Source organism: Lissotriton vulgaris, chromosome 2_1 (genome assembly GCF_964263255.1).
Source record: "Lissotriton vulgaris chromosome 2_1, aLisVul1.2, whole genome shotgun sequence".
NCBI classification, from domain to species: Eukaryota; Metazoa; Chordata; class Amphibia; order Caudata; family Salamandridae; genus Lissotriton; species Lissotriton vulgaris.
This window is the reverse complement of record NC_141687.1, coordinates 1822483990-1822509550: the sequence shown is the minus strand read 5'-3', so window position 1 is coordinate 1822509550 and position 25561 is coordinate 1822483990. Positions and strand designations below refer to the sequence as shown.

At 43.7% G+C, this 25561-nt stretch overlaps 1 protein-coding gene and 1 pseudogene across 1 annotated transcript in view; both read right to left on the bottom strand.

Moving 5' to 3' along the window:
- LOC147733335 (uncharacterized) overlaps positions 1-25561 on the bottom strand; it is a 496040-nt gene that overhangs the window by 5623 nt on the left and 464856 nt on the right. The window contains exons 24-26 of the mRNA XM_086956338.1: positions 10396-10544; positions 9873-9970; positions 4111-4271 (exon numbers count right to left, since the gene is read on the bottom strand). Of these exons, the coding sequence (XP_086812464.1) occupies positions 4111-4271; positions 9873-9970; positions 10396-10544 (408 nt within the window). The remainder of the gene's footprint in view (positions 1-4110; positions 4272-9872; positions 9971-10395; positions 10545-25561) is intronic.
- LOC147733336 (uncharacterized) lies at positions 14810-16090 on the bottom strand (annotated as a pseudogene).

Below are 25561 nucleotides of genomic sequence, written 5' to 3'. Positions count from 1 at the left end.
GTGAGATGTACTTGTGACATGAGGTGTGACCTTGGAGGAATATTCGGTGGAGTGCCTGTAAGCTCCAGGCAATAACCAGATTGGATAATTTGTAGAACCCATTTGTCTGATGTAATCGTATTCCAAATGGGTAGATTTTGTGAAAGACATCCCTGACAGGAGTGGAATGATTGGGGGTATGGAAAATAAGTCACTGCTTGTTGTTTGCAGGGGAGGCCAGTGTTGAATTACCTCCGCCCCTTCCCTTGCTGTTGTTTCCTCTATATCATCCTCTAAAATAACCTCTTGAAGAGGACGATTGATTGTTGCCCTTGTAAGAGGAGGAGTGATTCTCTGTAGATACACTTTTGTATCTTCCCCTATAGAATGAACGACAAAAGGAACCCTTTTTAGAAGGTGATTGTAAGGCTTCCATGGATTTAGCAACTTCGGTATGTTTTTTCATCTTTTCTAGTGATACATCGAAATCTGTGCTAAAAAGATGTTCCTTATCAAAAGGTTGATTAAGAATAGAGGCTTGTACTTCAGGCTTGAACCCTAAAATCCTTAGCCAAGCATGTCTACGAAGTAGTACACTAGTGTTTACTGCCCAAGCTGCTGTATCTGCCTGATCTAACACACACCTGATAGAGGTATTAGTTATTAATTTGCCTTCGAATAAGGTCACTGGCTTTAGTCTTATGCTCATCCGGTAGGAATTTAATGAGCTTTTAGAGTTCATCATAATAAGCTTTATCATAGCAATACGCCAATTATTAGCCGCTTGTGAGGCTATCCTTTTTCCCGAAGCATCTAATAATTTGGACTCCTTATCAGGAGGAGGGGCGTGCCCTTTTGTTTGAGAGTTAGCTCTCTTACGAGCATTGGAAACGACTAGAGAGTCTAAGGGTAATTGGCCTTTGATATATACACAGAGTCATTAGGTGCAGCTCTGTATTTTTTCTCCACCCTAGGAGTGATGATCCTAGCTTTTACAGGGTCTTTAAAAGATATCTTCAGTGTGTTTGAGCATCGCTTTTAACATTGGTAATGTTTGTGTAGCCTTTTGGGATGAACTCCATGTCACCAACAAAAAATCCTCCTCTAAACTCTCCTTATGAAGCTCTACTCCATGATATTTTGTGGCCCTATTAACCTCTTCTGTGTTGATGACGAGCCCAGGCTCGTCATGCAGCACGGTGCTCGTGTGCTGGTGACGAGCCTGGGCTCGTCATGAGCCGTGGAACGCTCACACGCGGGGATAATTCCCCCGCTGTGCTGAGCGTTCGATTGAGCGGGCGGGCTCATGACGAGCCCAGGCTCGTCACCAGCACACTAGCACCGTGCTGCATGACGAGCCTGGGCTCGTCATCAGCACTGAGGTGTCGTGCGCGGCCCCCCTCCCCCCGCGCCTCGGGGGAATTAGCCCCGCGGCGAAGGGGTTAAGGAGCTCAATGTAACCAATGCTATCATCTGGAGGCGAAGGCCTGGATGGATATAGATCGGGAATATTACCTGGTTGAGGGACAATAATGATCAAATGGATCAGGATCCTGTGGTGCATAGTCATCTATATCCCCATTCCCTATATCCTGTGGTGATGGTGGTGTAGGGGAATGTGTAGGTGTAATGAGTAAGTCTTCATGAATGGGTGAAGAAGGTGAAATATAAGGTGGAGGAGGGTTAGTGGCCACATTTTTCTTCTTTAAAGGAATGTGGTAGTCCTCTGGTAAGCTCATTTTCCTCTTTCCAGAAAGTTTGGCATGAATATGTCCAGTTTTGAGATTAATTACGATTTCCTTTTGTTTCGGATCCGAAGGTGGATGTTTGGTCCGAGGCTCTTTAGTTGCAGTACTTTCTCTAGATGCCGGTTTTGGCATCGAAAATTTTGACTCTGAAGTTTTCGGTTTCGAAGATTTAGGTTTATGCAAAGGTGGCACGGAAACCAGAAGGTGTATCGTTTATGACGCCGAAGGTTTCGGGTTGGCACTGGCGTGGGGACGGGAAGAGCCTGAGCCGGAAGGCTGTTAATGTTTCGGCACCGAGCCCGAAGAGCGGGGTGCTCGAAACCTTTTCTCGGTGCCGACCTTGGCCCGAAGGCAGAGGAGGGACCCGAGCCTTTTTCTTATAAAGGAGATGGTATGGGAACGAAGTCTCTTTACTCACGAGCCGTTGTCCTGGTGTGAGGTCTTCGGCATCGGAGTCAGCTTCGGATACGGAGACGTGCTCCTCTTCCATTTCGGCTTCCTGCGTTTGTGATTCTTCGTGTTCGGACTCTTCTCCAAGGAGGTTCGGTGCAGAGCTGCTTCGTTGGTACTATTCGTGAAGTCAAGCCCAACGGTCATGGAGGGTTTTCTTCGACCAAAACGACCGACACATGTCGCTGTCTGTCTTGTTGTGCTCCGGGGATAAATGTAAAAACAACAGTTGATGGACAGAATGCAGAACACTGTCATATTCACCCAAGTACAGAGATCTGGGCCTAAATTCATCGTTTTTGTGGTCACCATGCCATTCCTGTTTGGTTTGAAAAGTTTCAGGACTCCGTCCATCATCTACTTGTGTTTGCTTTGTTCGTCCTAAGTTGGCAGGGTGTGCCCAGACGTGGGTCCCTTGCTCACTTAGCCACTGGATTCAAGTTAGCCTGGCTGACGAGGGTTGTTAGCCCGAAACCAGTCCCAGGATGCTTGTTTTCCGGTCCATAGCTTGGCAGTTCGGTCTGGGTTGTTCCCATGAGGCACAGGGTCAAGACTGATTTGCATATAGCTGTGTCTGAACTGGGGTGGCAACGTGAGCTAAAGAATGATGAGGGATTCAACCCAGATCTGTGACTGGGGTGAGTGTTTGAAAAGTTTCAGCACTCCATCCATCATCTCCTTGTGTTTGCTGTGTTCCGGGGATAGGCAAAGGTTGCACACTTTGTGCAAGTCGGTGTGCGGAAACTTAGCGCAACACCCTTGACATAACTTGAATGGAGTCCATTCCATCAGCTGCTACCGATCCCGGTGCGGGTAGGCCCAAGGACCTTCCACGAATTTTCCAATCGGAGGTTTTCGAGAGAAAACGATAAGCGGAGAATGGGAAATGTGATCAATAAACAATACCGTTGAGGGTAGTGGATTGCATGTCGAAGGGGGCCTGAAGAACGGTGCTGAACCGGAGCGCAACAATTCACATCCGAACCCGATGGCGGAAAAAAAACAATCTAACAATGGAGTCGATGCCCATGCGCACTAGTACAGAAAGGAGGAGTCACCCACCTCGTGACTGGAAAGACTTCTTCGAAAAAAAACAAAGTGCAAACATCCGGACCCAACACTAGATGGCGATCTTCTATATCTATATATCCTCTTCTCTCGCGTGTTCCTTGCCATTCCAAAACGAGAGTTGCGTCGTCGCTGTGACCCCTCGAGAGCGGGTCCTATAAATCAATTTCAAAATTGACGACGCATGCGGTTTCAACGATTTTATTTCGCTGTGTTTGATAGCTTGATAGTGGCAGCGAAATAAAATCTTTGAAACCGCACACAGCATTGTCAATTTTGAAGTGTATGTGCGCATGTTTGTGTGTGTGTGAGATTTGCCCTAAAGGTTCTGCATAATCTGGGGCCAGTGTATCTTAGACTGGGAGACGTTGAAAGACCACTTCAACTCAGGCCTGCATGCATTGTGTCACCTGCCAGGTTGGGGCAGAATACACCTTCCTAACAAGTGAGTCCACCGCAGAAGGTGTCCAGCATCCACTCAGTGACTTCTTACAAACACTAACTGCTCAACTGTGCCATTCCCAACCATCAAGCATGCAGGAATTCATCATCTTTGTCCTCACTCAGAAGCAGCATCATGGAATCCCTGCTGATATGTGAAGCAAAGACTTCCCAGACCATAGCAGACAGCACTTCTTGCATCTCATCAGAGCTATCTCTCAGATTGCCAGGCTCAAGCATTAGATAGCAGAACTGACCCTCCATTGACAAGAAAACTTGGGAATATTTTATCAGGGAACTTTTGAGTCTGGAGCCTTGGAGTGTGAGGTGAACGCCAGGTTGTGCAGATCCAATAACAGGAAGCCAATGACTGTAGACCTCCCCCAAAGCTGCTGCTCTTTTGTATATCGCATGTGCTACGCACACAGTCTTACCTCTGAAATCAACTAGGTTATCATCCCAAGCCGTAAGCACGAGGCTGACAGCACGCTGTTGCTGCGGGTCCAGAGCACTCAGTTGCTGCGGGGTGATGGCGGCAGCCTGTTGATAATTAAACATCTGCAGCTTGGAAGCACTGAAGACCACCTAGGGAAGAAATCACATTAGCCACAACAGAGGGGCCCACCAAACTCTTCTTACTTCTAAGTTACTTGATTATTTTTATGTTATGTTATGTTAAAATTATTGAGTTAGCACACATACACCAACGTTTCTTGGACCTATAGAATCTAACCCACCAAATCAGCAACACAGGGTGAAAGCAAGCACTAAAATCACTGATTAACCCCTTGCATGCTTCGGACCGCCCTTGGCCATCCGACGTCACGTTGGGCGTGTGCAGAGGATGGCCCCCGGCGGTCTGAATCCCGCCTGCTCTTCAAATCGCCCGCATAGCGTAAAAATGTGCGCCGCATGCAAGGGGTTAAAAAGCCAGGTTTTCTGCTTTTTCTTATAAGGGTGCATGAGTTTTAGAACTTATGTGCAAGTGCATTGAGTTCCAGAGCTCAGGTGCCGCCATAAAGAAGACTGGGGCTGATTTAGATCTCGGCGGAGGGAATATTCCATCACAAACGTGACAGATATCCCGTCCTTGTATTACAATCCCCATAGGATATAATGGGATTGTAATACTGGGGACGGGATATCCGTCACGTTTGTGACAGAGTTTTCCACTCCAAGACCTAAATCAGGCCCACTGTCACCAAAGCACACCTATGTAGACCTGGGGGCTGATGAAAGAAACTGATTGCCACAGCAGATTTCTGATTGGACTATACCACGAGATTTTGGCTGCCAGAGACTTAGTCATCCAACACAATATCTGTCCTGTGTTCAAAAATATATGTACTGAACCAGTAGCACAGTCCCTTCGATTCTGTGATGTGGAACCTCATACTTCCCCCGGCAATGCACCACAATGCTGGTCTGATGTTCTGCACCTAAATGTTTGGATAGCCTGCATGGAGCTCCACTGCCTCAAACTTGAAAATCTCTATAAGTAACAAACACAGTCTATTCAGTATGGTGTGCCTCGAGTTTCTGGTGGATTTCTGTGCACTTACCAGTGATTGTTTGTCTTGTGTTTTTGAACATAGGGACAACATTTCTGATAGAAATGCTCTAGAGAAAAAAAAAAGTCGAACTATCTGTTTATAATATTTATAAAGCAGATACTCATCCCAAAGGAATATCCTGGAGCTAAACACAGTTCTGACTCACTGAAGAAAAGAAAAGAAAAAGCCATTGTCAGGCGAAGAGATGAAAAACCATAGAAGAAAGAGAAACTTCTTCATAGAAAACAGCCACATTTTCGGTAGTTTCCAACATGCAGTTCATTCAGATGTTTAACGCAGTTTTCGAGGAAGAGCATTTCAGTGAGTGGATGCCAGATAAGAGAAAGATCATCCTCCCATGTGAGCCCTGGTAATGCACCTTTGGAAAATGATGGCCTAATTGGCTGATCTGAGTGCTCTAGAGAGCTTGTAAAACAGCCTGTGTTCCTAAGAGCCAGTTGAACAGTAAGATAAATTGGCTGATGCACGTGGCAGAGCAGTTTGAAGGTGGCTCTCTTGTGCATGGGTAGCCAGTGGATAGAAGTTAGGCTCGTAGACTCAGGAGTTCTGGCAGGAAGTTTATAAATCATACAAACAGCCTTGTTTTGAATGCTTTGCAAGTGTATAAAAACATAGTTGGCCATACCTAAATATAAAGTATTACCATAATCAAGCCAACGAATAATAAGTGTCTGAATTATAGTTTTAAACCCATAGATCAGAATCCAGTTCAATATTCTGCAAAGTAGTCCTTGGATGGTAAAGCAGCTCCCGCAGACCTTATTGATTTGGTCTTTAATGGAAAGGTAATTACGCTACAGAAAGCCCAAGTTCCTCGTTGCTTCTTTGGCTTCAGGGCAGATTGTTCCAATAGAATTGACCTTTCTAAATAATAAGATCTCTGTTTTCTTAACTCTAAGCTTTTAGTAGTGGGACAGCATCCAGTCAGCCGTTGCAGTACGACAGAACATAAGATTCCCTCTTCTTGATGTGCATTTTTCATCAGTGGAGACAATTGACTCAATGTCATCAGCAGAAGATGTAATACCAAATACCCCAAGCTCCAACAATACTAGTCAAAGGAGTCATATAGACATTGAAGCGCGTAGGGCTCATAGACGATCCCTGTGGTACACCACAGTTGACCACCTTTGGCTTAGTCCTGAGGGGAGGAAGATGAACAGACTGGGACCAGTTACTCAAGGAGGAGCTGAACCACCTGAGAGTAGTTGAATGCAGCCCAATTTCATTTGATCTTTTTGCAGGAGCAAATAGTGGGAAACCATATTTAAAGCCGTGGACAGGTCCAGGAGGATGAGTAGGTCTGATTTGCCGCCATCCACCAGGAGCCTGATAATGTTGTTTCACTGCTGTAATGCTCTAAATCCCAATTGGGAGAAATCCAGCAAATTGTTATCATCCAACTATTGTGTAAGCCGTCTCCTCCTCCTGCTTCAACACCCTCTGCATGCTCCGCAGGATCTACAAGTGGATCCCCACTGAAACGAGAAGAATGGTCACCCAGGCCCTCGTCAGCAGCAGGTTGGACTACGGAAACACCCTGTGCGCAGGAGCCTCAGACAAACTCCTGAGACGGCTCCAACGCATCTAGAACGCCTCTGCACGCCTGATCCTCGACATCCCTCGCCGCAGCCACATCACACCCCATTTGAGAGACCTGCACTGGCTCCTGGTCAACAAGAGGATAACCTTCAAGCTCATCACCCACGCACACAAGGCACTCCACAACACCGGACCAACAGTCCTCAACAAACGACTCAGCTTCTACACCCCCACCCGCCAGCTCCGCTCCGCCGACCTCGCCCTCGCCACAGTCCCCCGCTTCCGAAGAGCGACCTCTGGCGGCAGATCGTTCTTCCACCTCGCCGCCAAGACCTGGAACACCCTCCCCATCCACCTATAGCAGACCCAAGTCCTGCTGACCTTCAGAAAACTCCTCAAGACCTGGCTTTTCGAGCAGTAGCAGCATTCCCCACCCGAGCGCCTTGAGACCCTCACGGGTGAGTAGTGTGATTTACAAATGATATGATATGATTGAGGTTAATCAGTTTGTCCAGAACCTTCACATGCTAGTTTGGCGTAAAAGAAAGATAATTCTTTGCAGCTATGCTAGTGATACTCCATGTTAACAAATGGGACTTCCAGCAGTGCTACAGTGAAAACGATAATTGCGAGCTTTCACTGTCTGGACATGCGAAACATAAAAGAAACATGTTGTCTTAAATATTTGGCACCCTGCCTTATGGGGTACTAAGGCCCTCCATAAGGGTTACATATAAATGTTTAAAAAGAAGGTTTTGACTTGGCAAAATGATTTATTTTGCCACGTGAGGTAGGAAGTTTACAAGCTGCCGAACTAGGCACAGTGGACTAATAGGCAAGTAAAATTTGCCAGTCAAGTATTAGCCCATTAAACATTGACTTTGAGGGTACAGAGCACATGCGATGGGGCCCGGTAAGCAGAGCCCAAAGCAACTCAGAGTCAAAAAAACAGCAGCATCAGTCAAAAAAGTTAAGGGGGTGAGAATGCAGGAAGAGTCCTTTCCTCACAATCATAAATGTAAATGTAAATGTACAGGAATTTATATAGCGCCAATCACCACTGGTTTCTAAGCGCTTGCTTAGGGAACCCGTCCTGGTATTCCCCTGTGAGATAACCCCGGCAGGGTATCCGCAAGGTGAAAGCCAGGCATCCCACCGCGAGGGGCCGTTGTGGAGATTAAGCAAGCTATTGCCCAGAGTCGCAGAGTGTGAACCTATGAATTGAGTAGGCACCGGAGCGAGAATTGTCGAGTCCATGGACATTTTTTTTTTAGGACTCAAGACCCCGCCGAGCCAGGAATTGAACCCTGGTCCCAGGCTGACCTCTGCTTCCAGGTCTGCCTCCTCTAACCAGTGAGCCACACTTCTCCACCGTGAGCCACATAAATTCCATTGGAAAACATAGGGATGGGCCGATCAAATAAGACTGATATGCTCAAACCTGTGGGTAGGAACATGTTAGTTAGCCAAAAGGATCTGATGGGGTCATCTGGTGGGTTCAGATCAGTCGGCGCTCCCATTTTTATAATTATTTCTTTTACATTTGGTCACTATATAGCCATATCGGAATGCATTTGTTTTTGTTCTAAGAAAAAAATTAAGCTGAAACTACAACTTTTCCACATATGCTTATCTGAAAACGGCTTTGATGCCTGTCGTTTCACTGCATCTGAAAACACTAGTATTGTAGTATTGTCATAGAAGCACACATGCTTAAATATAAATTCTCCTACTTTTTGTAACTATCCATTTTGTAAATCTGCAATCTGCCCAAATGTATCCTTTTAAAAGACTTTATGTAGTCTATACTACGTATAAATGCTATGGGTGTCACTCTGAGGGCCCTGGTAAAGTCGATTCAGGTGCAAATATTACTTACTGTGTGCCTGAATTGGGATTTCAAGTTAAGAACAAATATCCAACAGAGATGACATTTCTTCTCGGCACAAAACTGGCAAAATTTGTGAGGTGGAAAACCACAACATTCCAAGCTATTTATGATAACTACCTATTAGGGGTGGGCGGAAAATCCGTTCCGCTCGCGGATTTTGCGGATTTTCGGGAAATCCGCAATCCGCGAGATTTGCGAATCTCCCGCAAAATCCGCAAATCCGCGAGCAGCGGATTTTGCTCGCACTGCTCGCACTGTTCGCGTGAGTTCGCGCCCCGCGAATAAGTGCAAAATTGCAGAAATACGATCTTAGCAAAACTGAAAGTAACTACTTACCAGGTTCAAAAGTTCAGGCTCATCATTAGTAGCCATTTCCTGTAGTGCTTCCTGAGGGGCCCCTCCAGAGTTCAGTTGCCAGTTGAAACTGTTATGTGACCCTGCTCTGAACCTCAGAATAGTTACACATATGCCACAAAGGTCCTGAATTACAGCTAAGGGAGACAAGCAGGAGCCAGGCTGGAAGTTAAAATCCATTAATCAGCCCCTAATTCATTATTGTCAGTTGGGGCAGGGCAGGTGTTGTAACTAATTTTGCAACAATGAAAGCACTTAGCAAGTGCAAAAGATCACTAATCAGGGCGCACTAAGGAAGCAGGTGCCAGCTAAAAAAATATTCTGTGACACATTATTCAGCCCCAAATTAATTCAGGTCACTTGAGGCAGGGAAGGTGTGCTTTGCTTTGCCGAAAATAATGTACACTGGACAACCAGAGGGTGTGGTGATGAAACAGAGGGTGGCATGGGTGGGCCAGAGGGTGGCATGAGTAGTCAGAGAGTGGCAGTGGTGACAGAGAGTGGCAGTGATGAAGAAGAGTGTCCCAAACAGGCTGGACACGTAGAAACAACAAGTTCGCGAAACTTGCGACCCGACAGGTAAGTTCGCAATTTGCGAAAGTGTACAAAACCCTCGCGAACTGGCAGAAACACGGGCGAACACAAAAAAAAAAAAATCCGCAAATTCGCGGGAATTCGCGGATTTTGCGGATTGCGAATCCGCAAATCCGCAAAATTCGCGAACGCGAGATCCGCAAAATTCGCTCATGCTTACTACCTATGTGACTAATGCACACACAGCCTAGTAGCTCCACAAACCAGAGTTTCCATGATACACAGACTCACAGCAAGCTTTTGGGGAGGAATCAGAGATATCGCCAATGGAGATAGACCTTCAATTTGATCCTTCACCAGGGAGGAGAGTTCCACATCTTGGAGGCCAGCTTAAATAGTTGAAAAGGAAATATGGCATTAATACAGAATACTGCCAAGAAGCTTCCAAAAGTCTACAAATGTAAAGCAATATCAACTCATCTGAAGTGGGATTCACCAGAAAGGAAAAAGCCCTGGTAAGACAAACATCAACTGAAATACAGAACAAAAGAACAGAGACAGGGGCAGACAGAGAATGGGAGAGACATTGAGAGCGAAGGAGATTACGACCCTGGAAAGAGAGAGATGACAGTCTTATTAGGGAGGGTTTCATAATTCCCAAAAGACCTGAAGAACTAAAAGGGCCCTTCCCACAAGAGCAGTGCACGAGAAATACTCTACACAATCAATAGAATAATTACAGACTCTCTTCTCAGCTAAACATCACACAAACTATTTCCCAAACTAATAGAGAAAGTATTCCGCAAGACCTTACCGGCAACAGAACCCATTTCAAGAAAGACATCCACGGTCCATCCACTAACCGACCCGAAGGTGCTGGGCTGGGTGCAGAGCCGGCTGAGGGCCTCAAGCTGTGCCTCGCTGCAGCTCAATGCCAATGTTCCAATGTACAGGACTGACTTGCTGGAAAGATAATCATAATCCTGTTATTCTTTATTGCTGCTTATCTACTATAACATTAGATAACATTAGATTTTCTCATGAAACCTTCTCACAAGACTGACCAGTTTTTTTCCAACTGGAATCCCGTCTGTGGAAGGAGCTTTCCTTGAATATTGTAATGATAGAAGATCACTTCTGCTTTTGGCTTTTTAAAGAAAAATAATTTTAACAAAAATAATGCACTTGTGTGTCGATTGGAACACTGTTTTGTTGTATTTAGTCAACTTATGCAACTGACATGAGCAGTGTTAGACAATACACTTTTAGTATAACATATAACTTGTATGCAAGAAAGGATTAATTTACCTTAATGGTGACTCCATCACTCCTACTCTGTAGGGTTTCTACCATTATTAACGTGGGCGCACCATAGCACCTATTGCCGGAATCAGAAACTGCTACTATGGCAGTTAATATACAGCTTTCCCAGCTGGTAGCATGCATATAGATGTACAACTTATGCAAAAATGTTCCCTTCTCTTTTCCTTTATCTACCTTTCACAAATTCCTTTCGTAAACAGGAGGTTTATTTTTGGATGATGGCTAAGGGGTGATGAGAAGGTTATGAAGGTTATGATATTAGGAGTAGGATCAATGGATTAACAATGTAGGTAAAATTATTCTATACCCGGATCTCATTGAGAGAGAGAAAGTAAGAACAATTGTTACTTACCTGTAAACAGGTGGTTCTCCAGTATTGGTGTCTTTCATAGATTCACATGCTTGAATATTCCCCGTCGTCGGAGTGGGAGTCCCACGGTAAATAAAATAGCAATAACATACCAATATTATGTAAATGTAAAACATAACAGATGAAATACACATTAGATAAACAGGCAGTAAATGCCTAGACATAATTCCTCATAGAAATCCATGAATAGAGAAAAAACACTTGTAGCCTATTCCTGTCATTATGTTGGTCCAAACTGTAGCCAATCAGGCGCCATCAGACCTCCAGAACCTTCTCCTCAGAGCTCAACACCACAGATTTTCGTAGCACAAGAGTGACCACAGAGACTATGAGGAGAAGAGAGCCTCTGAGGAGAGGAGGGTGGGTCGCATGTGAATCTATGAAAGACACCAATACTGGAGAACCACCCGTTTACAGGTAAGTAACAATTGTTCTTCTCCAGTATTAGGGTGTCTTTCATAGATTCACATGCTTGGATATAGAATAGAAAGCAGTAATATCGGAAGAAAACTTCCCAGTCATGATACACATGCATAGACTTATAAAACCAATATGCGTATAGTCATGCGAAACATACAGTAATAAGGTAAACCATAATGGAGGAGGGACAGAGGCTCACCTTATTGAAAAAGATTGCGAAGCACAGCCTGCCCCACTGCAGTGTCTGCTTCGTTGATGGCACCCAGGCAGTAATGTTTCGTAAACATGTGCCTGCTTGACCACGTGGCTGCTCTGCAGATCTGATGCAGCGGCACACCGGCAAACAGGGCAGTTGAAGAAGACATCGCCCTGGTCGAATGAGCCCTCACTGAAGACTGAAGAGGCTTGCCTGCCTGTTGATGGCAGAAAGCAATGGCAGAGGAAACCCAACGAGCAATTGTAGGTTTGGTAACTGAACGCCCTTTGTGGAAACGTCCATAAGCTATGAACAGTTGATCAGCTTTAAGAAAAGGGGCTGTTCTGCTGATGTAAAACTTTAAGCACCTTTTAATGTCCAAGGAGTGCAAACGCTGCTCCGCTGGAGACTGTGGATTAGCAAAGAAAGTCTTCAGGAAAACAGGTTCGTTGATGTGGAAATCTGAAGGCACCTTAGGCAGGAATGTGGGATTAGTACGAAGCACTACACAGTCAGGTTGAAACTGCAGAAATGGAGGATTTATAGTGAAGGCATGTATATCACTTACGCGACGAGAAGATATCAGTGCAAGGAGAAGAGCAACCTTCCAAGTGAGAAACTTCAAGTCTGCCTTGTGTATAGGTTTGATAGGTGCTTTCAAAAGTTGTGACAACACAATGTTAAGGTGCCAAGTAGGAGGAGGGCGCCGAATCGGTGGGAACTTGCGAAATAATCCTTTGAAAAATTGGCGTATTATCCTGGAAGAACAAAGGGAAGTGACGCCATCCTGACGGAAGCGGGAAATTGCCGCCAGAAAAACTCTCAAAGTTGAATGCGATAGTCCAGACTGAGCAAGTTGCAAAAAGAATGGAAGGAGCTGCGCAGGCGTGGAATGAATGGGATGGATCCCAGCAGCTGCGCACCAATGACAGAATCTCTTCCATTTAAGTTTATAGGTTTTAACAGTTGACGGAGCTCTAGCCTGAGCGAGGATGTCTCTACAGTCTGGTGGGATGGCTAAGTGAGCAAATTCAAGGTGCTCAGGTTCCAAGCTGACAAATTCAGAGATGAGGGGTCTGGATGGCAAATCTGACCCCTGTCCATCGTGAGAAGGTCCACCCGAGGACGAAGACGGATGGGCTCGCACTGGGATAGAAGAAGTAGCTCTGAAAACCACGCCTGACGAGGCCATCTGGGGGCGATCAGAAGAATGTGGCAAGGCTGTCTCCGCATTTTCCACAATACCCGAGGCACCAGAGGGATTGGAGGAAAAGCGTAAGCAAAGAGATTGCACCAATTCATCAAAAGGGCATTGCCCTGTGATCCTTGGTGGGGATGCCAGCTTGCATAAGATGGGCATTTCCGGTTCTGTGGTGTGGCAAAGGGATCCAGCGGTGGATGCCCCCATCACCAAAAAATCAGTTCGAGTGATTGATGGTGTAACTCCCACTCGTGGGTCGATGACGTGGATCTGTTGAGGGAATCCGCTAGGATGTTGGAAACCCCTGGTAGATGGACTGCAGTGAGAGTGACTTGATGACTTAGAGCCCAGTCCCAGATCGACTGCGCCAGATGCAACAAGATTGGAGACTTTGTTCCGCCCTGCTTTTTATATAATGCATGCTGGTTGTGTTGTCCATCTGAATAAGGACTGACTCTCCTTGGATCAAGAGATGAAAGGACTTGAGCGCCAGAAAAATGGCCATCAGCTCCAGCCTGTTGATGTTCCAGGCTCTCTGAGGCAAAGTCCACTTGCCCTTTATAGACAGGCCTTGAAGATGAGCACCCCATCCCTCCAACGAGGCGTCTGTCTTCAGAGTAAGTTCCGGAATGATGGAAAGGAACGACGACCCTGTCGAAAGATTGGATGACCGCGCCCACCATTTGAGGGCCGCTCTCATGCGGGCGGTGACACAGACTATGTCGTTGAAGGAACCGGTGACCTGGCGCCACTGTCCATCCAGTTCCTCTTGAATGGTACGTGTCCGTAATCTGCAATTTGGGATCAATGCAATGCACGATGACGCCATTCCTAGAAAGGATTTTAATAGTCGGACAGAAACGGACTGTCTTGCGCACAAGAGAGACACCAATTGAAGAATCTTTTGTTGTCGCTCCTGAGATACAAATGCTTTTGCAAGAGTTGTATTTAACGTGGCCCCTAAAAAGTTTTTTCAGGTTGCTGGATGTAATTGGGACTTGGCCATGTTGATGGATAGACCGAGGGAGCGAAACACCTCCTGACAAAGGTGAGTGTCCTGAAGCAGCTGTGTACGAGACTGAGATTTTAGGAGACAGTCGTCCAGGTAAGGAAAAATCTGTACACCCTGAAGACGTTGATAAGCTACCACAGGAGCCAACACCTTCATAAAGACGAGAGGGGCTGAACGTAGGCCGAAAGGCAGTACTTTGAACTGGACATCCCTCCGTCCCACACGGAAACGTAAATACTTCCGATGTTGCAGTAGAATAGGGACATGGAAGTAGGCGTCTTGGAGGTCGATAGTTGCCATGAAATCCCCCACTGAGAGTAGTCGTAAGATCTCCACCAGTGTTAACATGCGGAAGGATTGGCACTTGAGATATTTGTTGAGTGCTCGTAAATCCAATATCGGCCTCCAATCCAGCGTCTTCTTCTTGACAAGGAAAAAACGGGAATAAAATCCCATTCCCCATTGAGACTTTGGTACCACTTTGACGGCACCCTTCTGTATCATAAGACGAACTTGATGTAATAGTTCCCTGATGTGTGCTGGTGGTGGGCCGGAAGGTGGAGTGGGCGGAGGAAGTTTGACGAACTCCAGAGCATGGCCTTTCTCTACGATGTCCAGAACCCAACTGTCCGAAGTGATGGAGGACCACTGAGAACAAAACAGGGAGATTCGACCTCCAACTTTTTGGGGTAAAGGCAAGTCATTGTCACATGGGAGCAGATCCCCTGTAAGAAGATCTCCCCCTATAGGTTTTAGAAGACTGTTGTCGGGAAGACTGCTGCTGGTTGTTTGAATAGCGTTGGTTGCCTTGGTTGTAGGAACGGTATTGAGTGTTTCCTCCTTGAAAAGTGGAAGAGGTACCGCGTCTACGTGCACCCCGAAAGGGCTGTTTCCGAAACTGCAAAGTTCCTAGAGAGCGAGCAGTGTCCGTGTCTTTTTTAATGGACTGTAAAGCTTCATCAATATGAGCCCCAAACAAAGGCTCGCCGTCATACGGCATATCAAGGATCTTTGCTTGTACTTCCTGTCGGAAAGATGTGGAATGCAACCAACCTTGTCTACGTAGAACCGCCGCTCCAGCGAGTTGCCAAAAACCAGTGCAGGCGATGTCAACGGCACAATCAATTATCTCCTCCGATGTTCTCTCCCCTTCTTGGAGATGTTGCAAAGCCTCCGCCTTTGAAGCATTCGGAATTAAGGCCACATAAGCTGTCATGTCTGCCCACATTTGGCAGTCGTAACGCCCCAAAATGGCCAAAGCATTGGCCGCTCTCACTGTGGTGGAAGCCATCGTAGAAGACTTGCGGCCTATAGCATCCATGCGACGACCTTCGCGATCTGGTGGGGCAGTAACAGCCGATGCAGGATTCCGCGAACGACGCTGAGCTGCTTGTGTAACCACGGAATCGGGTTTTGGCTGTCCAATGAGGCATGCTGGAGTGCCAACAGGTGCCTTATATTTCTTTTCCAACCTGGGCATCTGAGCCGGAAGTGTATTAGGGGTCTGCATCAATTTTACTCCTTCGTCCCAAATAAAGTCAATTATAGGCACAGTATGGACTTGTTTGAAAGGCTGGTTTTTAAAGTCATAGAGAAAACAATCCTCCTCTCTTTGGACCCTAGGCAATTTGAAGCGTTGGGCCGCCCTATCCATCAACTGATGGAAACTCGCAATATCTACATGAGGAGAATCCCCTGGTGAGGCCGAGATGGGGACGGTGTTTGAACTTGGCAATTATCCCACTCTGCCATATCGTCATCCTCATCATCATCACAAACCTCACCATCTTCGCGGTCAGGAGAAACCTCATCCTCATCGTCGGCATACACAGTTGTGTGTATCCGAACAGATGTTTGAACTTGAGGAGCAGAAAATAGGCAAAGGTGCCAAAGGAGCCGGAGCCGGCATAGTAACCGGTGGCAGAATAGATGGGGCTGCAGGCACTTGTGGAGATGACGGAAAACGTCTGTTGTAGTCGTCCAACATATGTTGGAGATTAGAGATAAGCGACAAGGGTAACGTCGTCGTAGGAGCTTGAACCGGCGTAGTTTCCTGCTGGAAATATTGGTCCTCATCATCGTTACTGTAATCTTGGCACTTGATGACCAAATCAGATGGACTACGTGCTGCTCTAAATGATTCGTGAACATCTTCTTCTGAGTCCTGCTCCGAGTCTGTGGCAAACAAAGGCGAGGGAGGCTGCGGATCACTGGAGATGGAAATCTGGTCCACAGGTACCTTGCGGCGTTGGTGAAGAGATTCAACATCGGCAGATCCAGTGGACGACAATGGCAACATTGGCAGTGACTTACTAGAAGTGTAGGGTAGAGCACCGCAGTTTCAACTGAAAGATTTGTGTTGTTTTCGTGCCTCCGGGGCTCTCTCCCCGTCTGGAGAGATATGATTCAAACCTCTGATAGCAGCTATACCTAGCTGGGTGTAGCTGACCCCCCGGGCACCGATATGTGCTGAATCAGCTCTAAGTTTCCTGTTGCTCAGGTACCGAGTTTATAAAGATCTGTGTTCCAAATAAAACGGTTACTCCATTATTGATATGTATTTCATTTATTCTTCATGAAATTATTTTCCAAAAATTAATTTCCATTATTTCACATGAAAATCCAATGCATTTCGGCAGTATGTTTCTGCCTTCATCAGGGAAATAGTAAATCTACAAATTAAAGAAACACGTTTTTAATCTTATGTACATATAGGTATATAGCATCTTTTTCAACTTAACTTTTCGATATCTACAATCATTTCATTATGACTAAATCAGCGGGCATTCTGTCTCAAATTCATGGGGACCTTAGATTCTCATTAGAACTATGGGAATATTACGAACTGGATCCTACTGAATCTCACTCCGTTTCTTAAGACAGATGGATTCGCTAAGCTCGATTCCTAGCTGTTGTTTCCTGCCGTCTGTGAAGCGGTTTAAAAAAATGAATGAAAGCCTCGCGTTACGCGCTGGCGATGTCGGTTTAAACAGAACCGAATATCTAAACGTGGTGCGTGGGCTTGCTATTGCTGGGCAGGGTATGATTACTGGTATTATTCGTATTTTACGCGCTTAAACCGCCTGTGTTGGTTGTTTGTCAGCTTACCTCGGCGTTTCTGCTCCTCGCGCCATTCCTCTACGGACTAATCCTGCTTACTTCCGGTGTTACGCCCCTTGCGCCTGCGCTCTATTTGACTCCCGCTGACCCGTTTTTTTGAATGTGTGTATTCTCGCTAGCTTTATTGGTTTTCTATTGTAGGGGATCTGTGCCAGTGCTCGCTTCCACTATGTGATTGTGCTGTTGCTACGCTAGCACGGTTTTAGTGTAAACTATAGGGATTATACTCATAGGTGTCAATGCAATGAGAATATTTTACTCATTTAGGATGACTCAAATGTTTATAAATAACAAAGAAATTCTGAAAGAACAGAATTTCTTTGTTATTTATAAACATCTATATATATATTATCCAGTTCGTAATATTCCCATAGTTCTAATGAGAATCTAAGGTCCCCATGAATTTGAGACAGAATGCCCGCTGATTTAGTCATAATGAAATGATTGTAGATATCGAAAAGTTAAGTTGAAAAAGATGCTATATACCTATATGTACATAAGATTAAAAACGTGTTTCTTTAATTTGTAGATTTACTATTTCCCTGATGAAGGCAGAAACATACTGCCGAAATGCATTGGATTTTCATGTGAAATAATGGAAATTAATTTTTGGAAAATAATTTCATGAAGAATAAATGAAATACATATCAATAATGGAGTAACCGTTTTATTTGGAACACAGATCTTTATAAACTCGGTACCTGAGCAACAGGAAACTTAGAGCTGATTCAGCACATATCGGTGCCCGGGGGGTCAGCTACACCCAGCTAGGTATAGCTGCTATCAGAACATTGGCAGTGAGGCAAACGTAGAAGAAGTCATCGATGGAGCCACACTGGCAGCATCCGGTATAGTCGACGGTACTGCCGTCGACGGTAATGGCATCGACGTTGCCTTCGTCGACGAAGTAGACGACGAAGATGACTTATTTTTCGTCGACAGGGTCGCCGATGGTGCGGTCGTCGACGGCGCGGTCGTCGACGTCGACGGTGCGGACGTCGACGAGGCTGGGGAAGGCTTCTTCGTCGACGACAATGCAATCGGAATGACAGACAGCACATTCTTGAAACTAAGTGTTACCTTCGTCGACGACGATGACGTGGTTGAGACAGTTGTCGACGATCCAGAAGTAAACGTTGTCGTCACCGTCGTCGTCGATGATCCGGAGACGGCAGATTTTGTCGTCGGAACAACTGTCGACGGTCCCGTCGACGCAGAAGCATGTTTTTTCACAAAAACATGAGCAGAAGATGCAGTAGACGCCTGAGAGCCAGGTCTCGTGGGCGTGGACGTAGTAGGCAGAGGTGAAGACACCGCAGGGGCCAAAGAGAGGGACATCTTCCTCTTCTTGATGAAAGGTGAGGGCAACTCCTGCACACTACTACGTTTAGATACTGCTTGGGAACGACCAGAAGTGAAACTTTCGGCATCAGAAAGTACACCATCCTTGTCCTTGAGTCTCTGAAGCCATAACAGAAGGCGGCCTTCCCTGTCCTTTAGAGTTTTTGTGGAGAAAGTTCTACAGAACTTACACTTTCCCACTTCATGGTCGGGGTAAAGACAGTAAATACACTTACTGTGTGGATCCTCTGAATAAAGACGCAGCTTTCCACAAGAAGAGCAAGGTCTGAAGAGAGATTTCCTACTTGTAGACATTCTGAAAAGCACAGGAAAACCTGAAGAAACTGAGAAAACTGAGCAGAGCTCAGGGAGAGTCCCTTACACACGACCTGCATTAGAAAATCTGAGGTGTTGAGCTCTGAGGATTAGGTTCTGGAGGACTGCTGGCGACTGATTGGCTACAGTTTGGACCAACATAATGACAGGAATAGGCTACAAGTGTTTTTCTCTATTCATGGATTCCTATGAGGAATTATGTCTAGGCATTTACTGCCTGTTTTTCTAATGTGTATTTCATCTGTTATGTTTTACATTTACATATTATTGGTATGTTATTGCTATTTTATTTACCGTGGGACTCCCACTCCGACGAAGGGGAATATTCAACATGTGAATCTATGAAAAACAACCTAATACTGGAGAAGTGTGTGTACACCTGTATGTGCGCGTGTGAGTGCGTGCGTGTATGTATCGATTATAGCTCTGGCGCAGATGTTCTGACACTGGATAGGCAGATTATTAAGCACAATACAACAGTGGTAGAAGAAGGAAGTAATCTGTCTAGCAATCGTGAATTTAGCAACTACTTGAAGGGTGTCATTGCCACCAAAGATCTTTAACAGTTGGACCATGGAATACAGAGTCCTGGTTTAGTACACCATGGTTGAATAGCATTTCCACAGACAAAGTGCACAGATTACAAAAAAGGTGTTGGTCAGGTTGGAGTGGGAGTATTGAATTCGACTTTTCCAATTCTCATTTTTGCATCCAATTTTTTTTTAGTTTTAATTCTTAAAGTTGTTATTGTATAATGTTTTCATTGTTTAATATCTAATGCTTGTAATTAATATGTATAATTATTTATGTTTACATTATAATTGTTTTAAATTTTTATTATGTTTTGGTGTTATTTTAAGTTTGTTACATGTATTATATTCATCAGTAAATTGTTTAATATTTCTAATAGTATAAGTAAAAAATGTTAAATGTAACATTGTTCTTAAAGTTAATATATGTTTATATAGTGTATAATAGTAACATTCAATAAAATTGTGACCTATATTTTCGACATTACATAGAAGGCATGTAAAGTCAATATTTGGGTCCTAAATATTTCATTGGTGATATTTGTGTCCGTGATATTTTGTAAAACAATTGTCAATGATTTGTCCAGCCTTAGAGATGGAGCGCAGAAACTGCAGCAGGAGACAACACTTTTCATGAGTTTGCAAGACACAGTCAACAAGGAAAGTCTACTCTGTCCAAGATGGCGAGGATAATCTGACTATGGAGAAACATTAAAAAGGTTAGAGGTTAGGTGCATGAGCCTACATACCACTCTTAGACACTCCGATTCAGAGTTTGTGACCACAAAATAGCTTTTCCCTATTTATCAAACACATTTTAGGAGGGGTATCTTTTGCCAACCTATTTAGGTATTCTTCCAAATAGTGAATCTGTATGAGATGTATCAATGCTTTGCAACAAAAAAATTACTGACTCTCGAATTGTGGTGCTAACTCATTAACAAAATGAAAGCAGTCCCCTTGTGAATGTAGTGATACCAAAGGGAATGTTAACACAAGGTTTGTTGGGGAGTAGGCAATGCCAACTCTTAACCTTTTAAAAAAAAAGAAAACTTTCTTTTAAGTGCAGCCTTGTTTCATTTAAGCAAAACAGGCTGCATAAAAAAAGTTTACTTTATTTAAAGGTGAATACAGACATGATGTTCTGCTATTCCTCGTAGACCACCAACCCTTTGATGGGCACCAATCTGAGGGAGCCTCAATTTGTGACCTACCTCATTACTATTCATTTGGTAAATTGGATTACAACCCACTCTGAATCAGAATATTACGAAATGACCTAATGGTTTGTAAAATTCTTCACTGGTTGCAAAAATACTGGTCGCATATTGCTACCAATTATTTAAGAACAGTATTTCGTGCACCAGGCCTTTAGTTTTAATGGTGATTCTTCTACATAATAAAGGTGGCAATTCTTCATGCTTGTATAATGCAAATAGATGACTTTGAAGTGAATCTTTTGGTTGACACTGGGTCAAAAATCATCATCATTGCCATGACTATGTACAAAGGAATGCTACATAATAATAAATAAGCAGAGTAACATAAAACCTAAGATTGTACTTAAATGAGTATTTAATGCCAAGATATAAAATAGGGTGAAGCGTTAAAAACAGTGTGTTTTAGACAACGGAGATGGAGTGTGTCAGACCAGGGAGATTTTGAGATGAGGTAAGCGGAGGAAGCTAGGGAAGCTGCAAATGATAACTGATGCATGCAAAAGGACATTCATTTTCACTGCGGTAATGGATGATTTATCTTGAAAACATTCTACAAGATTAAAAAGTGGGTTCAGAGTTAGTAATGTCACTTGGCAAATCATGTATTTTTAAAACACTGGATGTAAATGCAGCTTATCACCAGGTAATGTGCCACACGGAGTCAAGAAAGCTAACTGCTTTCATAATACTGGAAGATTTATTCCAATTCTGCAGCATGTCTTTTGGATTACACTTAACCTCTGCAGTATTCCAATGTATAAATAAATAAATTATTTAAAGGTATGAAAGGTGTTTTGTGCGGAAAAAGGGCTCATTGTAAAAATGCTACACCAGCATTATTACACCATCATATACTCCTATAATCAGTGTTCGGTTGTGCATCTGTTCTCGCTGTAATCCCTTAACTTTCTTGGTCAAGTAGTTGAACCTCTGGTGAATGCTTTTTCTGTATTTGGGAAACTCCAAATACAAATTATGAATTAACAAAAGTCATTTTTGTTATTTTTCCATTTTTCCTTCGTTTCTTGTTTTGATTTTTTTTATCTTCTCTTATTTCCCTTGTATATTGATATCTTATCCCCTTTCTCTCTTGTCACTATTATTCATTTTCTCACTATTCTTCTATTTTGTGTTTTAATCAACTTGATTGTTTAATCTTCCTAATTATTGCTATGCATTCCACTAACACATATGTATATTTCTTTGTATGTTTGGGATTGAGCGGTATTATTTTGGGTTTGGATGGACTGTATTATGAATCTTATGATCATTTTATACTTAACTTATATTTTTATGGACCGTTTTAAAATATGAAATTCCCATAATGATGATTTTATATTTTTATGAAAATGTAATATTTTCCACTATATGCCTAGACGCGGATTTATGATCTGATTTATTAACCATAATTCAGCTTGAATTTATAAAACAATATGAATTTGAAATGTGTTTTTTCGGCTACAAATGGCCGCAATAACGTTTCTATGATGATGATGATGGATATTTCTTTTAATGAATACACTACAGCCTTTAAAAATCCCTAAGCCTGCATGCCATACTGTAGAGCGAAATTTATGTTGGCTAACAATTGTAACAATAAATAACAACAACAATTTAGATCTAAGGAATAGTTATGTCATTCTTAGCACAGGTCTCTAATTGTGTGTTAGAATGTTTTATGAAGAAGTTAATAATATTACCAGAAACATCCTATAATAACTGTCTTGCTATCTGTATATGAACCCTTATACTTTTGAATTAATAAGGAGTAATCAGGAAAAATCTGGTAGAAGCATCCACCACAGGATCAACTAATAAAAGGTGTGTGTGCTGTCCAGAAAGATGTATTGATGCACAGTTCAAAAGCAGGGAGATAGGTTGTAATGTTGAGTTGGCCTGACCTTGAATAAAGGACAAATGCAAGCACAAGTTGAGTACATGGGTCATGTTGTAAGCATAAATGGTGTGCAAACAAACTCATCCTGTGTTTCTGAGGTTGTCAAATCGCCAGCCCTGAAATCCAGTTAATAGGCCTGCAAGCCATACATGTCTTAAGTTTATGCGAGTTCTACTCTAAATTCTTCGCAGTCTTCTGAAAGAAGATGTTGATTGTTAAATGGAAAATACATTGTGAAGAAAACATAAAAAAGGTCAAGGAATAACTGCAAGTTGTACCATCTGTACAAACATTGAAAAATGTTTGTTTTAGTTGGTACTCGATGCAAATCAAGGGCACTTGGATGCAGTATTGAGTCAGATTGATGGTAGCAAATCCAAAAATATACCCTTTGCTTCGAGATAACAAAAAGATTTAGAGAAAAAAGAAATAAGATACTCTGTTATTGGAAGGGAGTTAATGTCATGTGATTGGACTGCAAGCAAGTTGAATACCTTTGAGTGGGAAAGAACATCCATTATTTGAACTGACCACCAATCATTGGTAAACATTTTGATGACAGGTGGAAAGGGTAAGTTCTCAGCACGTACAGCAAAACTGGTGTGCCCGTTACATAATTGAAACTCTAGTTGCATACAATGTTATTGCAGTTTATTTATCTCGTATGCCTTGTCAGGAGGACAATTACAAAGATTATGATGATGTGGAGAATGTATTTGTAACATGTATGTCTAGTGATAAAAAGGGATGGAGTGCAGTTAATGAAACAGAGTTGATGCAGAGCGTGAAGAAGTTAAAGGTCTCATTGTGAGGGAATGGCCAGAGGAGAAAGCCTTGAGCGTAATTCTGCATCCTTATTAGAAGTTTAAAGAAGTTATCAATTGAGTACGAAATCATTGTGCATGAGGGGCATACTGGCATAAGCCGCATAATGAAATGAAATGAAAATTTCTTTTGTATAGCGCATTACTGCCCTGTGGTGTCTAGGCACTTCATGCTGTAGAAAGATAGGAAACAAAAAGGTATGGAGGCTAGTGGGGGAGTTCCTTACAGGGTAGAAAAAAAACGATTCAATAAAAATACATGTTTTCAGGGCTTTCCTAAAAGCACGAAGACCTGTGCATGTCTTCAGATTGAGAGGGAGGGAGTTCCTTATTTTGGATGTACATTGAATGAAAGTCCTGCCTCCCCAATGAGTTCTTCTGGCTTTGAGGACCATCACATTGAGGGCTGAGGTGGCCGGCAAAATTGTAGACGGGTGGCAAATTTCAGTTTCAGATATTTAAGCCAAGGCCATTCAAAGATTTAAAAGTGATGCAAAGTGCTTTGAAGTCAAATCACTTGCAAATAGGGAGCCAATAGAGCTGAGCCAGAGCTTGAGAACCTGTATGATGCTTGGGAATCCTAAGTATTATACGCCCGCACCATTTTGCAGAATTTGCAGTTCATTTATGACTCTCTGCTGTAGATTGACATCAAAACTTGATTATTGCAATGCACTGTATAACACGAGAGCGGTAACTAGCAGGTTCCGTGGAATGAATAGAAAAATCTTCTTCAAGATTTTGACAATGAAAAAGATGAGGAGGTAACAGTATTGATATTTGTATTAAATGACAATTTGTTACGGAAGATGATACCCAGGTTTTTAGCTTTAGAAACCGGTATGGATAGTGCTCCTACATCCCGTGACCACCAAGTAGGGGACCAAATAGATGTATTGTTGCCCAGCAGGAGGACCTCGGTTTTGCAGGAGTTACATTTTTAGCAATTGTTAAACATACAATTACTAATCTTCAGCATGCAGCTATGAAATCTGCCAGTTGTATCCTCCGGGTTGCCAGACACTGAAACTACTATCCTCGTGCCGTCTGCATAACTGGTGACTAAGAAGCTAGACTTTTTGATTAGTGTGGCCAGAGGGGTAACATATAGGTGAAAAAGCATAAGGCTCAAAGATGAGCCCTGCAGAACCCCACATGGTAGCAAGAAGGTGCTGGAGAGCAATCCTCTAGGGCCACAAATTGTCTTCTCTGCGACAGAAAGGATTTTAGAATGACTGCGCAGAGGCCCTTATACCTAGAGCATGGATCCAATCAATCAATATAGCATGGTTAACCTTATCAAATGCAGCTAAACGTTCCAACAGGATTAAAGCTGCATTTAATCCTGCATCAAGATTAGTTCTGAGTTCTTCCAAAGAAACTATCAAGGCTGATTCTGTCTTCTCCCCTGATGCCAAACTATGAATGGGCCCACAGATGGTCAGACTGAAGGACTGTTATCAGCTCTTAATTAAGTGCCTTCTCTATAATCTCAGTGAACAACTGAAGTTGAACTATTGGTGGCCAGCAAAGGATCAAGAATTTCCACACCCCCACACCCCCTGAAGAGATTGACATACAGATCTCGGTGGCCGGGCTTATCCTTGACCTCCCCAGATGGACCCACAGCACCCCTCAGCTTAAGAAGCTCTACTAGCTCCCTGTCCACAAGAGATGCCAATTCAACATTCTGACTGACTCCCAAAAAGCCCTGCACAACCACGGACCAGCATACATCAACCACCGCCTGACCTTCCACCAACCGTGCAGAAGCCTGCACTTTACCTCCCTCTCCCTCGCTCACACCACCCACATCCGATGAAGCAAAAGTAGAGGACACTCCTTCTTCTAACTCATCGCATTGTCCTGGAACAGCCTCCCCTTCCATCTCAGGACATCACCCTCTCCCAAAGGATTTAAAAGGGACCTGAAGACCTGGCTATTCAACTGATGCCACCCGAGCAGCTTGGCTCTTAGTGCCTGTATACCCTTGTGCATGATTAGCTGCACTTTAGAAATCCTGATTGATTGACAATGAAGAAGCCGTATGACTGCCTTAAGGAAACCTGTACCAAGGTAGTGAATGGTGACTGTCAAGATGAAGTTATCTAATCTGAAAACAGGACTAAGTGAAGGAATACAAGCTCAAACATAAAAAGAATGAGTGTCACAAAGGAGGCATCCAGTGCA